This window comes from Panthera onca, chromosome D2 (assembly GCF_046562875.1).
Source record: "Panthera onca isolate mPanOnc1 chromosome D2, mPanOnc1 haplotype 2, whole genome shotgun sequence".
Lineage (NCBI taxonomy): Eukaryota > Metazoa > Chordata > Mammalia > Carnivora > Felidae > Panthera > Panthera onca.
Genome location: NC_138349.1, coordinates 8,201,553 through 8,217,783, shown reverse-complemented (window position 1 = coordinate 8,217,783; position 16,231 = coordinate 8,201,553). Strand labels below are relative to the sequence as shown.

General features: G+C 52.8%; 1 protein-coding gene across 7 annotated transcripts in view; it reads right to left on the bottom strand.

Moving 5' to 3' along the window:
* CHST15 (carbohydrate sulfotransferase 15) overlaps positions 1 to 16,231 on the bottom strand; it is a 79,385-nt gene that overhangs the window by 18,342 nt on the left and 44,812 nt on the right. For all 7 annotated transcript variants that reach the window (XM_078434927.2, XM_078434929.2, XM_078434932.2 and 4 more), the window contains exons 2-5: positions 14,323 to 15,387; positions 13,272 to 13,611; positions 11,385 to 11,531; positions 7,851 to 8,007 (exon numbers count right to left, since the gene is read on the bottom strand). In XM_078434927.2, coding sequence (XP_078291053.1) covers positions 7,851 to 8,007; positions 11,385 to 11,531; positions 13,272 to 13,611; positions 14,323 to 14,868 — 1,190 coding nt within the window. In that variant the 5' untranslated portion in view covers positions 14,869 to 15,387. The remainder of the gene's footprint in view (positions 1 to 7,850; positions 8,008 to 11,384; positions 11,532 to 13,271; positions 13,612 to 14,322; positions 15,388 to 16,231) is intronic.

The following is a 16,231-nucleotide window of genomic DNA, read 5'->3' as shown; positions in this document are numbered from 1 at the left end:
CTCACGGAACAAAAAGCAGGACCTCGCAGAGGCAATACCAAACGTGCCTTTCATCTAAGAGCCCAGCATGGTTGACAAAGCACTTGGACACAGTTTGCCAGTGACCCTGATCGTGGGTATCTGCTGGCAGGAAAGAAAAGAACGCGCAGCGGGTCGCTGGGCTGCCCCTGATTAAAGCAGTAGCGAAGCCAGGCCTGAATCCCAGGCTGGGGGACCCCCACCGCAGGGCGTGGCCACCGCCCCCCAGGGCTGGCCCGTGTGTGACACGCCCTCCCCGCTTCAACTCGCCAGCCTCACTAATCCGAGGTCCCCGGACTGACCTGACGGTCCAGAGGGGACTCGCCACCACCCCACCCCCATCCATCCTGGCCTGATGTGGGCACACGTCTCGCCTCGCAGCCTCTGTGGACTGGCTACAACGGGGCCCTTCTCCCCGGTGTCTCTCGCCCTCTGCAAACAACCCGTGTGGGAGCACGCAGGGCTGCCCACGCCTCTGTAAACATTTCCCAAAAACATAAACAGTGTCAAACACACAAGGAATTTTCAGCACGATGGTTTTTCTCTCACCGGTAACAAGACGGGGGCCTTCGCCAGGCGGTCAGTCCCGAACGGCCTTCAGAGCACCTTCACAAAGGCCTGAGCTGTCCTGGCCTGGGCCCGGCCGGCCCTCCCTCCCGACCGTGACAGCCCCGGCCAACCCCCTTGGCCTCGGGTGGCTCACAGTTCAGCCCTATGAAAGTGAGCCCACGCCACATTTAGGGCTCACGAAAGGCAGGCCGTAACACCCCACAGACAGGTTCTGAGAAGCGAAATGCCTGAATCCGCCAGGAAATTAACAGGCCACTGAGAGACACTGCACTACAATCCTCCTCGAGACTCCCGCTGATTTCTTCGTCCCCCAGGGTCTCAAAGACAAAGGCAAGAGTGCGGGCCGGAGGGAGGAAGAGGGCATACCATCGATCTGCGGCTCTGAGGCCGCTGTCACGACCTCTCCGCTCCGACGGCCTCCCCCCACCACCCCCAGTCCCATCTCTTGCCCACAGGGGAGTCCTCATTTCCCCTTAAGATAATCGACGTTAATAACTGAGCCATCAGCGCTGGGCGACAGCCTGCTTTTCAATCCCCGTGCAGATGTGTTACAGAGAAAATACCACACGTGACGCCGAAGCGCCAGCTCCCCTCTCCTGCCCGAGGACGTGTCTGTGGCACTAAGTCAGCGCTCCCAGGGACCCAGGGAAGTGGAACTGTTTGCGGGACATCGGAGCGGCGAGAGAAAGCCTCGTCTCAAGTCAGAGGGTGCTGGCAATCCCGCAGTGGCGGTCGGCGCAGCTACCTGCTAATCTGAGCTCGATGTCGCCCTGGGATCGGCATCTTAATCTCTCTGGCGTGGGGTCCATGCCCTGAAGGCACCCATCAAAGACAGGGGAACTTACTGCTTCCAGAGCTTTGCAAAAGTGGGCAGTCACCCTGCTGATGGCTCACAGCCCAGTCCGGTCCAGGAAAGGCCCCGCCCCACCCATGGTTACGCTTCCCCAGCACGGACAGGGGACAGCGGCTGGTGGCCGGGAGAGGCCTCGCTGGGGACAACTCTGAAGGGCCGTCCAAGCCACGGAGCTCGTGGTGGGGTCGGGGAGACCTCTGTGCGACTGCATCATGGCCCCAGCCTCCGCTCTGCCTGTCTCCCCCCACCGCCGCCTCCCCACCCCCCCCCACCGGCTTGTCCCACAACGGGCCCCGTAAACCTCCTGCGTGCTCACTGCCGTCTCCAAGTTAAATCTGCATCCCAAGGACCAGCCTATGATAGGGAAGAAAGCCTGATTCCTCAAACCAACAGGGGCTCAAATCCAGCCTGGCCACACTACTAACCAGTTGACGGTGAACCCAGTAATGCAGCCCCACTGAGCCCACGCACCTACTTGCCAAGCTCGAATGAGGCAATGCCTGAAAAGGGCTTAACAGGTAGCCCAGCCTGAGTACGTGCTCAGTTAACGCTTTGGTCACTTAATTGAGGGCTGTCCCCGGCCCTTGCACTGGACAGAGACTCCACGAAGGCAGACAAGAAGGACTTTGTTCTCTAACGTATGCACCGCATCTTGCATATCTAAGTTGTTCAATACCTGTTCAGGGAGTAAATGAGTGCTCAATCTGGCTGTTGTCAATATTTGCTACTACTGTGACCTAACAATAATAGCTAATAATTCCATAATATTTTGTATTTATCCAGCCCTGTTTAAATACGTTACATATATTAAGTTATTCTCACAACCCTAGAGATAGGACTATTTTCCCCCATTTCACCGATAAGGAAATGAGACACAGAGAGGTCAAGTAACCTGCTCAAAGCCACACAGCCAGTGAGTGGCAGAGCTGGGGTTCCGATTCAGACTATCTGGTCCCCCAGAGCTATGACTCTACAAGGCGACCCTGGTTTGCCACTCACCGCTCACACATCCTACCACCCACTTTGCCGGGAGTAAGATCCATGAAACCAGCATTCCTGCCCCAAGGCTTAGCATCGCTCATTACTCTGTCCTAATGATCAACTGCATGTAAATGGATGCATTTCATTAAGTGTTTCATTCCTTCCCTTCCTAGGGCATCGTCCTAAATAGATTAATTATTGACCCACACTAGTGGGCTGTTTAAAAATCAGTTTAGGGGGGCCTGGTGGCCCCGTGGGTTAAGTGTCTGACTCTTGATCTCCACTCAGGTCACAATCTCACGCCTCATGAGTTCGAGCCCCGTGTTGGGCTCTATGCTGACAGCACAAAGAACCTCCTTGGGATTCTCTTTCTCCCTCTCTTCCTGCCTCTCTCTCACACACGCACTCGCTCACTCTCTCTCTCTCTCTCTCTCTCTCAAAATAAATAAACTTTAAAAAACCAATTTATATAAGCAGATGAACACAATGCCCCAGGTTCTCAGGCTCATGGTGCTTGGGTCAAAATCAAGTTCTCACTCCTAGCGGAGCTCTCCTTCCTGTTTGACTCGTCATCATAAAACAGGAAAACCAAGCATCCCTGTGGGGGTCGTTGCTGCACCCTGCATTAACACTACATACAGAACGAAACCCAAAACAGACACGTGGTAAAGTCCTTGACAGATGCTGTGTGACCCTACCCTCCAAGTGTCCCCTGAGTGAACTACGTCCGAGGGGCCAGCACCTTCCAGCCATTCTGCACATGTAACGGAGGCTGTCTCCAAATGATGAGGCAAACTCCACCAACCTCTTGCAGATGAAGAGGCAGGAGGCTAATGTGAGAGGCAGTGAAAAGAATGGTCTTTTCCACTTTAGCGTCAGATTAAATGAAGAAAATTCTGCTTTTTAATTAAGTAGGCCAATTTGGCCTAGAAACGCTTCACTTTTTTAAACTGTCATTATCTCTTACACAGAGAAACTTGCGACAGGACGCCTGGCTGGCCCTTCTGGCCGCAAGCACCCGCCTATCCACTTTCCACTATTCCTCTGTTCTCTTCCAGAAGGGGAGAGATGGGCTTACTTACCATTTACATCTTTCTCTGGAAACTTAAACGTGACTGATTTGATTCTACCTGCAATTCCAGTATTTTTAAACCCTCTACCTTGGGTCCATTCTAGAAATAATGGCTAAATGTGAATCTGAAACTAGAAATAAAATCCACCCCTGGCCCCCGCCAATCTGTAGATGGAAAGAAAAGTTTAGCCTAATCCCACTGGCAGCAGGCAACCACGGAAGAGCGAGGTCGCGGGACGACCCAAGTGGGCTATTGGCCGGGGACCCAGTTAGACTAAAGGGAACAGGGCTCCAAGGGTGTGTTTCTTCGAGTGACCTAAACATTGAGTATCTATCATCCTTTCTGGCTGGGATGGCGAACGAGCCAGCCACTTAGGATAGGCCGTGAGCCACGGGTTTAAAAAAAGAAGAAATCCCTACTGTTGCATATTTTTTATAAATGCTTAAAAAGCAGCAAAACAGCTGTTGCTGTCAGTAGCCCACACAGAAAAGGTGCAGATGAACACACACTCCGCTGTGCGTGGGGGGGGCTCTGCCTCTGGATGGGGTATCACTCTGGCAGCTTCTCTGCTGTTGGCTGCAGGGCTGGGACCCAGGTCTCTGGGAGGATCAGACAGGGAAATGGAGGGCAGGTGTGCAGGGGAAAAATCCCTGTTCCTTGGCATTCAGAGCATGTAACCTCCTCCCTTCGAGTGTGGCCCGGACCTTGTAACTTGCTTCTAACCGACAGAGTATGTAAAGGTGATGGATGCACAGCCTAGCGATCAGATTATAAAAGACTGTGACTTCCGACTTGCTGGTTGACTCTCCCCTTGCTGGCTTTGACGAAGAAAGCAGCCCTGTTGGCAAGATCCAGCAGCAAGGCCTTGAGGGAAGCTTCTAGCCGGCAAAGAACGGACGCCCTCCCCCCAACAGCCCTTGAGGAACTGAATTTGCCAACAACCGTGAGAGCTTGGAAGCAGAGCCTTCCCCAGTCAAGCCTTCGGATGAGACCCCACCACGGTGAAGCCCTGACTGTGGCCTTGAGAGCGAGCCCGAAGGAGAGGATGCAGTAAACCGGGTCAGGTTCTGACCCACAGAGACTGTGCCATCGTAAGCGTGTGGTGTTCTAAGCTGCTGACTTCGGGGGTGAACTGTGATACGGCAGTCGATGCCGAATGCAGCAGGCGATTCAGTGACGGGGTTAGCCTCCTGATGCAGGCTGCCATCGCGGCATCGGGCCGTTCCCTCCTCGGCAGCCACCACGACATCCGCCACGAGAGAGGCAAGGCCTCACTTCTCCAAAAAAGTGCCAGCCCCCAGAGGGTAGGCACTGGATGGACCTTCATCTTTCACAGATATGTATATGCTCAGCCCCCAGCACCACGCCCAACATGTGGTCAGGGTTCGAGAAATGACCAAATGGACCAACTCTTTCTGTTGAGGACCAGAAAGGCAAAAGAGTATTCACAATAAACAGAGTATTTGGGAGAGGGGAGAGGAGAGGAGGGGAGAGAGGAGGCAAAACCTGGGACTACTTGAAATGGCCGTCTCGTGGCCCTTAAGTCTTGTAAAGGCAGGCCGACTTTTGGCTGGGTCTAGAGGCAAGTTGGGCAGGTCCTGCTTTGGCTCAGCTGTCTGAATCTGGGCAGCACCATGGCCCTCCCCACTGAGAGGCTCGCCTTATGGCACTTGTGTCCTCGGAGGTACAATCGAGAACTGCAGGAAGAAAGGGACGTGTTTAGGAAAGGTGATTCCACCCTCCCAACAAGAGAACCTGTGGTCTTTACCTTTGCTCTCACTGTTCTCCCTGCTCGCAAGGCTTCTTCCTCTCAACCGCACTCCATCTCTGTCGACTTGCCAAACTCCTACTCAGCCTTCAAAACCCAGCCTGGCTTCAGCTCCTCCAGAGTAACTCTTCTAGACCTCCCCACTAGGAGCTCATTCCCTCTTCTGGGTCACTTCTCACCCTCCCTCTTGCTCTGGTTGAAGTCACAGACCTTAACAACCACAGCCATGCCGGTCCTGCAACCAGCCGTGGGCTCCCATGCCCGGGGCCCAGGACGGGGCAGGCACACGCTGAACAAGACCAGACCCACACCACACCGGTCCCCACCCCTCTATGCCCAGGGAGTGACACGATGTCGCAGCGCTCACTCCCGTGGCCCCTGAGCCTGAGACACAGCGTGACCTCCCCCAGAATGAGGAACTAGGGAGAGTGACAGGAAGACATTCAGTGCACAGGAAGCATACTCTTGAGAGAATTTTCCAGCCTTGGGAGCTGCGGCTGGAGGCGGTCTGGGGGAGGAGGGCAGAGCAGCTGTGAAAACACCTCAGTGGGCGGTGAAGGGTCACTCAGTCATGAAGCCTTTCCTCCCGAGGCTGACAGTTACATAATCATGTCTACACGAGAGCACCGCCGGCTTGTGTCACCCGCTCTCCGGCTGGGGAGGAGGCTGGGCAGCCCACTCCCTGAGCAGAAGGGCCGATCCCTGCCTCCCAACTGTGGGAACCAGCAGGTAGGATGTGGCGAGCTGCTCCGAGGTCAGCGGCCGCCTCGGAACCAGACAGGGTGGCTTCCTGAGGAGAAGGACAGAACCAGAGTGGCGGCATCCGGGGCACAAAGATGTGCCTCGTGATGCAGCACGAGGAGGGCCTGCCGCAGCGCAGACAGAGGGGGACAAGCCAGCGCTCCTCTGACCAGGCCACGGTCAGAGCTGCAGGGGCCGTTTTGAGAGCTCCACCAAAGGGACACAGAGATAAATGCAGGGAGTGACCAGGGCAGGACTTTACAGCAAGTCCTCCTGGGGGCAAGAATGTGAAACAAAAGCAGCAGGTGTAAGACTGGATGTGCATTCGGTTGTGTACATACACATACACACACACACACTTATCTGCCTAGGTAAGCTGGTGGGAGACTATTGCTGGTTTTTTTTTTATAACAGTTTTCCTTTATAGCTTTCCAGTGTGTTTCCTAAAATTTCCCCAACAAGCACTTCTTATTGCTATCCCTGGCAAGGACACGAGGCCCCGGATGCATGCCATCCAAGAAAGATATGAGGGGGATATTAGTTTCTACTGCAACCTGTGGGCCCGTGACTGCGGGATTTTTATTCTTTGGGATTTCTGAAAGCTCGAAGTCTGAAATCCTGGCTTCAGCAGGGCGGGTTCCCGCTGGGGGTGCTGAGTGAGGGGCTGTTCCAGACCCGTCGCCAGCTGCTGGCGGTGGTCGGCAATCCTAGGTCCCCCCCGGGCCTGCGGACGCGTCACTCCAATCTCCGCCTCTGCCATCACGTGGTGTCCTCCCTGTCCCTGTGTCCAAATTTCCTCTTCTCACAAGGGTATCAGCCACCGGATTAGGGGCCACCCGTGTCCAACAGAACCTCATTTTAACTCGAGTCCAGCCGCAAAGGCCCTGTTTTCAAACAAGGTCACCCTCAGACGTATGGGGGCGGTTAGAACTTCAGCACATGCTTGGGAGAGGCATAACCCCGCCCATAACAAGAGACGCGGAGCCCAAAGAAAAGCGAGACACCGAAGGCCCTGGCTGCTGTCTTCCACATGTGGCAGGCGCTGCCGTTTGGGGAGCATGACACTTGGTCTGTGTGACTCTGTGGGGAAGAAGCAGATCCAAAGTGCGGATACTCCTACAAGACAGATCCCGCTTCACAAGAGGAAGAAGACTCTCACGGAGCTGGACTGGTCATCACAGGGCTCGGGGACTCCCACTCCAGGATCCTGGACCAGCCTGCGGGCCCCTCGTCTCTGATGTGGTGATACTACGGGGACTGCTGGGCTAAGTGTCCCAGAAGCCCCGAGCTTCCGCCGTCCACGCAGGCTTTGGTGTGATCAGAGCATCGCCAGTGCCGGCCCAGCCCCGCCGTTCAGTATCACACCAGCTGCGCCTCAGTCACACGGGGCGACCCCGGCTTTCTACAACAAGACAGCCCTGCCCGTCATTTTTCTTCCTTTTGGTCTTTTGAGGAAAGCTGGAGACGGAACACTCAGCGGAGCTGACGGGGTCGTGACACAAGGAATCGCGGGAGCTAAAGCGCTCGGCAAACCCCGACGCCCCTGATTCCAAGGGGGTTTCACGTGCCCTGACGGTACCCAAGGAAGGGCCCACGTCCCCAGGCCAGAGGCGGAAGGCCCAAAGACCGCGGTCAGGCTGTCTAAGAAAACAATCCACAATTTGTTTAGACCCAAGGAAGACTGCACCAAGAATAACATTTACACAAGAAAGAGCAGTAACGTTGCAAGTCAAGCTTGTTTATTTAAAAAAAAAAAAAAAAAGAGGCAAGATCTTGCTCATGATGAGAAGGCGGGTCTTTAAAACTGCCTCTTCACCCCCAAATGCACGAAACCCAAACCGCTCACCTCTCCACGGGGTCCCTGAGCATGACAATCAGTTTTGCGTCTGGCTGAAAGGCATGGATGAAGTCCTGGGTCAGAAAGGGCGGCTCTCCATCCGTGCTGTTGTCGTAGAAGAACGTCCAGGCGTTGTTGTCCCACATGGTGGACGCGCTGGCCTCCCCTAGAAACAGAGAACGCCGCAAATGAGCGGTGCTGAGTTAGGGGCTCCCGCGGGGCAGCCTGTGCCAGGGGCCAAACTGGGCTCCGATCGATGCCTTCCCCTCAACCAGCCATGATGGGTGAGCTGGTCTACCACCACCGGCACAGGGGACTCCAGGAAGAGTCACGACCCTCTGCCACGGCGACTTCGCCCGCTTCCCCCCAAAGGCCTCCATCTGGAAATCCAGGTGATCTAGGCACCACGGAGCATCCGCTCCCTCCCAGCTCTTCTGCAGGATGTGCCAAAAAAAACCCTCTGCCAGCATCTGGCCTCCCAATTTCACGATGTTTGACTCTGCTCACGGCACACAGCTCTGTGGCATTTGAAGGGCCCGCTGAGAATGTACTAGATCGTTTCCTTCCCCGAGTGCCAGGGATGGAAGAGTAGTTTAGGGAAATGGAGCCTCTTCAGGAAATTAGATGGCAATCGGCATCAGATTTTTTTGTGCAATCACAACGGCCGGTCCGGGGCACTCTCTGAGACCAAACGAGAGGAAGGCTTTGCGGGAAGGCTCACGGGACCTCAGTCTCAGGTGCTGCGTCCGACGGGCCCGCCACCCCATCGCCCCGCACACAGCTGGCATTCACTCGGTACTGACTGGGTAGACGGCCCGCCGGCCCGGCCCTGGTTTTACGATGGTCCGCACGGACGGAGGAGGAAACGTTCAACACGCATTCTAAAACGGGGAGGAGGCCAAGGCACGCACGTTTCCGCGTCTCCCTCTCCGACACGTGAACCAGTTCCCTGACTTTTTTTTTCTTTTTAGCAGAGTCTTCAGAGATTTAAGAAGAGAGGCAAATCGATCCATTACATACCAATTCAATTTCCCGACATTTCACACGGGTACTCGATACATCGCAAAGTCACTTATTCAGGGAAAATCCGAGCCAAAAGACGAGTTTCTTTGATTGGGGGTGAGTGCGTCACAAAGATGCGGGGAGTTGGCAGGGCCCTGGCTCTTCTAGGATGTTCAGTCACATCCAGGTGAGCATTTCTGTGCTGGTCTTTCCTCTCTTTCAAGGTAATACCGTAGAATACGGGCAAGGCACGCCCGTCAGAAGTCTTTTGAACGTTCTACTCACAACGAATATGAGAATATGACAACAAGGGAAGTATCTAAAACCAAAGTGGCACAAATTCGGTCAGATCTCATACATAAACCAGCTCTGCAACCAGAGAAACATCTGTCCCTCCACCCGTCTGTCCGTCCGTCCGTCCATCCATCCATCCAGAAAACATTCATCTAGTGTCTCAAAGTGCCTGGCAGTGTGCTTGGCATTAGGGATAGAGAAAGGAAACGGGACAGACAATCCCCTGCCTTCTCCTCTCTTACAATCTAGGGGAAGACTCCATCAACAACTCCATCAGCAGTCAGATCCCCAGCTGAGCACTTTGTCAGGGCAGAGCAGGGGGCCGTGACAGCAGAGGTAGGGGCCTGCCTTTCCGCGTGTCTGGAGCCCCACCCCCGAGAATCTGGTCACTGGAATCCCTTGTGACTCCAGCCATTGGCCCAGACCACTGAGGAAAGGCTCTCTCTGACCCGTGAGCAGGGCTGAAGGAAGACACTTATGCTCTACCAAAGACCTAACCCGAGGAAGCTGAAGCAGAGCTGAATCGCATTTCAGGGCTCGGAGGAGCCAGAATGGATCTGGTCCATTCTGTCCCATGGTGCAGATGTGCCGACTAAAGCTCAGGAACGCAAAGACAGACTCGTCACACGGCTCAGAGCCGGCTGGTGACACAGGCAGGCCTTAGCCTCCAGCTTTCCACCTGCCTCTCCACTACCATGAAACTCATCAAACTCTGTTCTAGGTAAGTATCAGAGCAGCAAACTTTTTAATTTTCCTTTTTAAATCTGGAAGTAAAATTAGAAAACCACACTAAGGCTTTCCTTTTTCATTCATTATCTTAGGCTCTATTTCCTAGCCCTAGGATGTGTATTTTTAGCTCTTTCATAAGAACATGAGATTCTCCCAGAGGCATACGGTGTAGGAGTCACAATAAAATATTAATTAGACTTGTGAGCTGAGGTGTGTGGACCCAAGGCTGCAAGAAGATAGCTAGTAGCCAATTTGCACTACTGGGGTGGGGGGTGGGGGTGGGGTGGTGTATGATCTCATCTGAGTGACTTGATGTGAGTTAAACCATCTGAGTGACTTGATGTGAGTTAAAAAACCATAAATATATCAGAGCTTAGGCGTGTAAGTCTATCTCCTTGGACAGGAGAGTCAAAAGCAAGGCCATGTTTCAAATGGTTGATTACAATTCCTCTGAGTTGCTAAAAGATTCCTTGAGTTTGGAGAATCAAAATATAACACATTTAGGAAAGTTAAAAAAAGAAAAAAACAGATTGCTGCCTTAGGTAACCAATTGAAGCAAAATATGTGATTAGGTTTCTCTCTTTCAGAAGAGGTAAGTGGATAAATGTCTTCTCCTAAGCTGAATCCAATACAAAGAGCGGGTTAGACAAGTTTTTTTTTTATAAAATGTTCTTGTGAATTAAAAAAAAAAGTGATTATTAATCAAACCACCTCATTGTGAATGTCTAAAGGCATTAAGTTGATAAGGGCTAGGCTTTCTCAACAGTCATCAGTCACCAACAATGTGTTAGGGCTGCGTCTGCTTCAGGAAGAGACTGCGTCCCTCTCTACCGGGCCCCAGTGGCCAGGGACTACAAAAGCCACAACATTAAATCGACTCATTGGTTATCGGCGATCACGATGCCCCATCCAAACTTAGATCAGTACGTCATGAAAAGAAACCAAGTGTGTGCGCTTAGTTTAAATGAAGACAAAGAAATACCAACTTAAAAAAAAAAGACAAAAACGTTTCCGGTACACTTGAGTCTGCACAGAACTAAAAAAGCCTACTAAACGTCGCTGCTTGGGGCACCTGGGTGGCTCAGTCGGTTAAGCGTCCGACTTCGGCTCAGGTCATGATCTGACGGTCCGTGAGTTCGAGCGCCGCGTCGGGCTCTGTGCTGACAGCTCAGAGCCTGAAGCCCGTTTCAGATTCTGTGTCTCCCTCTCGCTCTCTGCCCCTTCCCTGTTCATGCTCTGTCTCTCTCTGTCTCAAAAATAAATAAAAGTTAAAAAAAAAAAAATCTAAGCGTCGCTGCTTTACAGAAATCGCGTAAGCGACGTCAACGTTTCACGGAGGGGTGAGACCGATGGCCAGGTCGGGAAGTACACCTTCAACAGAGGTGGCCGGCGTCAGGCAAATGTTCCCGGCGGGCAGAGCAAAAGCTGGGCCAGCGTCAGGGCAGAAGGGGCCCGGGGGGAATGGGGGCCCAGCCCGGGGCGGGAGTGGCCCCGATGGGAGCTGCCCAGAAGCCGTACCGATAATGATCCTAGTCATCCTGCTCTGTTCCTCTGCAGAGCTGGCCTGCAGTCCTTGATGAATCTGGTGTGCGGCCAGGTCAAAGAGGTCCAGGTAATCTTCCACGGGGTAGCGGTCCCGAAGCCCATCTCTCAGGCGGACGATTCCTACGAGAACCAAGAAGCCCGCGTTACTGAGAACGAAACTGTCAACGGCCGGACGGTGGCCTCCTGGAAGTAACCAGAGAGGGATATGAAGGCCCGGGGGCCCACCGGAGTAAGCTGCAGGAGGGGGCTCACAAGAAGGACGCCTGCAAACTGGCTGTCCTCTTTAATCCGTGCACGCTTCAGGGAGCGGAAGGCCACCATTCAGCCCCAAGTGGCAGATTCAAGGACAGCCCGCCTGTTCGAGATCTATAAAAGCATCTGCTTAGAGGGCCAGAGACTTGGGGGCTGGTCACCACGTGCGCCAGACGGGCCCTAAAGTGGCTGAGCAGCGATGGCATCCAGAAGGCACGTGCTGTATCAGACAGAAAAGGGAGTTTTTTATCTGAGTTTCTGTTTCTGGCCTGTGGGATCAGGCAGCTTGTCTCTCTGTCTCAACAAGGGGAATGGACAGTCCCGGGACAAATGCTCGGTTGAACCCACTAGTCATTCTGGCATCGACCCACGCAGCCCAACTGTGCCCCTTGCCTGAAAAGCGGGTAAATTTCACGTGGAAATATGTTAACAACACACTGTCCCAAACCACAACCATCAAGGTTAACAGAAAGCGGAGAGAAAACACCCGTGTACAAAACAGCAAGAGGTTCAAGGAGACCCTGGGGATCGGATTCCAGAAGCATGTTCCTGGGCTTCCCTCTTCCCTGCCAGTGGGAGGCTGGGTTTCATCAGGGCAAACGGTGAGCTGTGCAGGGAGATCACCCTATGTGAAACCGTGGCTCCCATAGCTGCTGCTGCCAAACCACAAGACACATTTACGCTTCTGTTCATCCGCTCCGGGAAGGACATCAAAAGTATGAAGTCAATTTGTCAGGACACAAACAGGACTTGGTCGAAACTCAGGTTCTACTAAGGAAAACTTTAAAGATTCCCTTCTAAGCAACCTGGGTCCTTTGCCTGAAACACGCCCTCGAGTCCCACCCGAGCTCTGACCTTTGTCAAAGGGACCAAACATCTCCTGGCAGAAGGGAAAAGGTTAAGAGGAAACAGTGACATGAGGGCTGCAGGGTGGCTCCGGCTGGGTGGGGGCGGTATCCACGGTCACCCCGGGCGCAAAGGGATGCTGCGAGCAAGGTCGCCCGGAATTATCTCGAGGTGACGTTCATTCTGAACTTGAGGCAGACAGATGGAGCAGGTCAGAGCAAGTTAGGCCCGAAGCAGCTTGATGACGTGTTCACGATCCTGGGAGAAGCCAGCCAGAAGCTCAAACTTCACCCAGCGTGGCAGTCTTTGTAGTGTTCCCCAGGCAGGGGGGTGTTGGGGGCGGGAGGAGCTCTGGCAGGAACGGTGCAGAGCTGGGGGCAGAAAGCCCCAGAAATACGCCCAGCTGGCACTTAACCACTCACCGCTGGCAGGTGTACCAAAGCTCTTCAGAACAAGAGCAGCTGCTGATTCTGCACCCTTCCCCTTGCCCTGTATACAGCCGGCACTCAATAAATGCTCCCTCGGTGACTGGGAGCCGGGTTCCAGCCCCACTGGAGGTTTGAGTGGGGGCGGCCCTGGATTAGCGAACTGTCTGCTCCCTGCGACTCGGGGACCTGCCCACCCTCCCTGGCGGGGCCGAGCACCACGGGACCTGGGATGGGAGCCGGAAACCACTTTAGGGAAGGCGGGAGGCGGGAGGCGGGGACAGGAAGAAGCGCGCAGGCGCAGGCCCCTCCCCTCGCGGCGGCAGCTGGCGCTCACCAAAGCGCTTCCGGGTCCACCAGTGGGGCTCCTTGATGGCGGAGAACTTGACTTCCGGGTGCAGCCGGAGGCGGTCGTAGAGGTCGGTGGTGCCACACTTGGGCTGCCCGATGATGTAGAAGCGCGGCAGGCAGCGGAGGCGGAAGTGCTTCCCGCTGGCGTGGGACAGGTGGCCCCAGAAGGCCTTGCGCAGGGCGTCGAAGGTGGAGCGGAAGCGCTTGGAGTAGAGCACGTAGGAGTTGGTCAGGTAGGGGTCGGTGGTGTTCCTACCCGTGAACTCCTCGTACCAGCAGGGGCTCTTGCTATTTGGAAGAAATTTATTGGGGATTACCGAAAACATCTGCAACGAAAAAGAAAAAAAGGGAGAGACACACGGAGGGGGGACAATTAGCAAGAACGCGTTCTCACCGCGATGCGATCATGCCCTCACCCTCGCTGCAGTGTTCGCGTTTCAACTGTTATGTGACGATGGCTAAGCACGAAAATAAAGCAAAACTTGGTAAATAGCCAAGGCCATGTTTTCTCCTTAGGCCAGAATAAAACTAGAATTTGGAGAGAACGAAGATAAAAGCTTACTCAAAATCCATTCTACCATGATTTATCTTTCTTTCTCTCACACGCGCGCACAGCAATCTAATTAAATTTCACAGTTGGAATCTTTTCACTAGTTGTGTGTTTAAGTGACCATTAGGGACAAAAATACTAATTAGGACACAATAGAAACAGGATTCTGGTGATCTACAAAAGCAACTTGAACCACCATGGCCGCGTTTCAAGTCCTGCGATGAAATTATGAGAAGGGGAGGCCCTTCCGGTATTTCTAGCTTCGCCCTTCAGTACTTCGAATTTCCTCCTTGGTGTAAACATCGTGAACGGACAGCCCTCTCCCAGTGCACTCTGATCTGTGAGGCCGTCAAATTAGCCTTGTTACACATGAGAACATTTTTTTTCCGTCATTTTTCTTCCTGTGTTCCCAAAGACGGCCACAGAAAAGGAAGCATCTATTTTTAAAACTCAATCAATCAATGGAGATCAGCACAAGGCTACTCACGTGCAATTCCTGCTTCTTGAGATCTTCTATGTCTGGGAGCTGCCTGGTTGTGAACTCTATCCTGGCTGTGATGCTGTTGATAATTAATTTAATGCTTGGGTAGTCTTTCACGTACGAAATATTATTTACAGAGGGTTGGTGATGATGCTCTTTCGTGTCACTCGGGTTTTCACCGTCCATCAAGCTGGGATTGCTGGGGAAGGCTCCATAATGGAAAGGTGAGGAGATCAGAAGCTCTTGGTGGGCCCCAGAAAGGATGTAAGATGCCATCACCAAGGTCATGATCATCAATCCAAAAACCAGGCTACATCGCTTCCCCTTCTTGAAGCGCAGAAACCTGCCCCAGCTCTCATTGCCCTCAGCCCTCACCTCGAGAACAGCAAGCAAGTTCATCTGCTTACCGTCCACACGAAGCACAATTTTGTTCTCTCCTTTGCACGCGGGGCACTCCAGGTGACTGTGAAGGGGGCCTCCTCCGCAGCCAACCTGCTGTGTGTGCTCGTTGTTGGGCAACAACTGTATGCAGCAATTAATGCAGTGCCTCATGGTAATGCCCTTGGACTGCTGGCCCACAGAGCCATGGGAGAGCCCCTGCGGAGCCCAGATGCATGCAGGTCGCACTGGAACACTTCTTAAGGATGTCTTCTGATTATGTAAGATGGTTTTAAGGCACAAGCAACGGAAACAAATATAAAAATGAGCAGGAGCCAAAGCACTAAACAATGAGGAAGTGCCCTCTTTGGTTCGACTCTGAAAGACAACAAAAAGAAGTGATCTCCAATTGTCATGTCCCGTAAGAGCCGCTGAAACCTCAGAAAAATCCCGAAGTCTGGGAACAATTCTGCCTGCCCTTCAGGTTTTTCCCATGGCACAAGATGAGGGGGAAGAATTCTCGCTGGAGAACACGGAAACATCCAAGGGATGAGAAGAGATCATGGTCTCAGCGAGGGATGGGCTGGCATTCCATCCTTGGAGACGCCCGTGAAGATTTCTTCTTTTACATCTCGTGTTCCTTTCAAATGTTTCCTCTTCAGGGGGAGCAGAACCTTTAAAATGTCAGACCACCTAAACAACAGAGAAAAGAGGTTTCAGTAGCTTATATGATGATCGCAGTAACCCTGGGATCATCTTCCGAGGAGAGAAGCTCTTTTCCACCCCTGTGTTTCAGCCAGTCCGCTCCATCGCAAGCCAAGTCCTAGAAAATCACACAGGATAAAAGGAGACGTTTCAGGTCCTCGGTGCTTGGCTTTGGGGTTCAAGCTCTGCCACCAAATGTGACTCCGCATATATCCTCTAGTGTCCCAGCCACACCACAGCCAAGTACCAGATCCCCAAATCTCAGGAGTTCACGGTCATTCTCGGATGCGTGCAGGGTCAGTGACTGTTTGGACATATCCGTGCTTTTAAATCCACCAAATACCCAAGAAGCAGCCTGGTTAGGATAGGCGCGTGCAGAGAGAATATGTTTTTTTTTCTCTCCCAATAGCACCGAGAGTCTCTTACCGAGATCTAACCTTTATTACCAGTTTAGGAGGCAAAAGTTAATGAAAATTTAGAAACACTGAAATGATTCTCTCCTTCAGTAGAGTGTATCATATTAAAAAAAAAAAAAAAAAAAACCATTTGACTTTAAGTTATTAAGCAATTAAATCCAACGTGCAGTATTCTCCTGAGTAACATAACACTCAGACCCTGAAATCATTTTTCACTTTCATCATCCTGGGGAAAACATGATTCTTAAAAATCCATTAACAGAATTCTGTGGTTATAAAATAGATTGTTGCCCAAATGACACTTCTTTGTAGATGTTGTAAAACGAGCAAAAAAGGAGGCTTAGTTTCCAATAATGGTAGGCCGCCGTGAACTAGCTGTGTGGCCCTGAGTAAGCCACGTGACCTGTCCAAGCTTT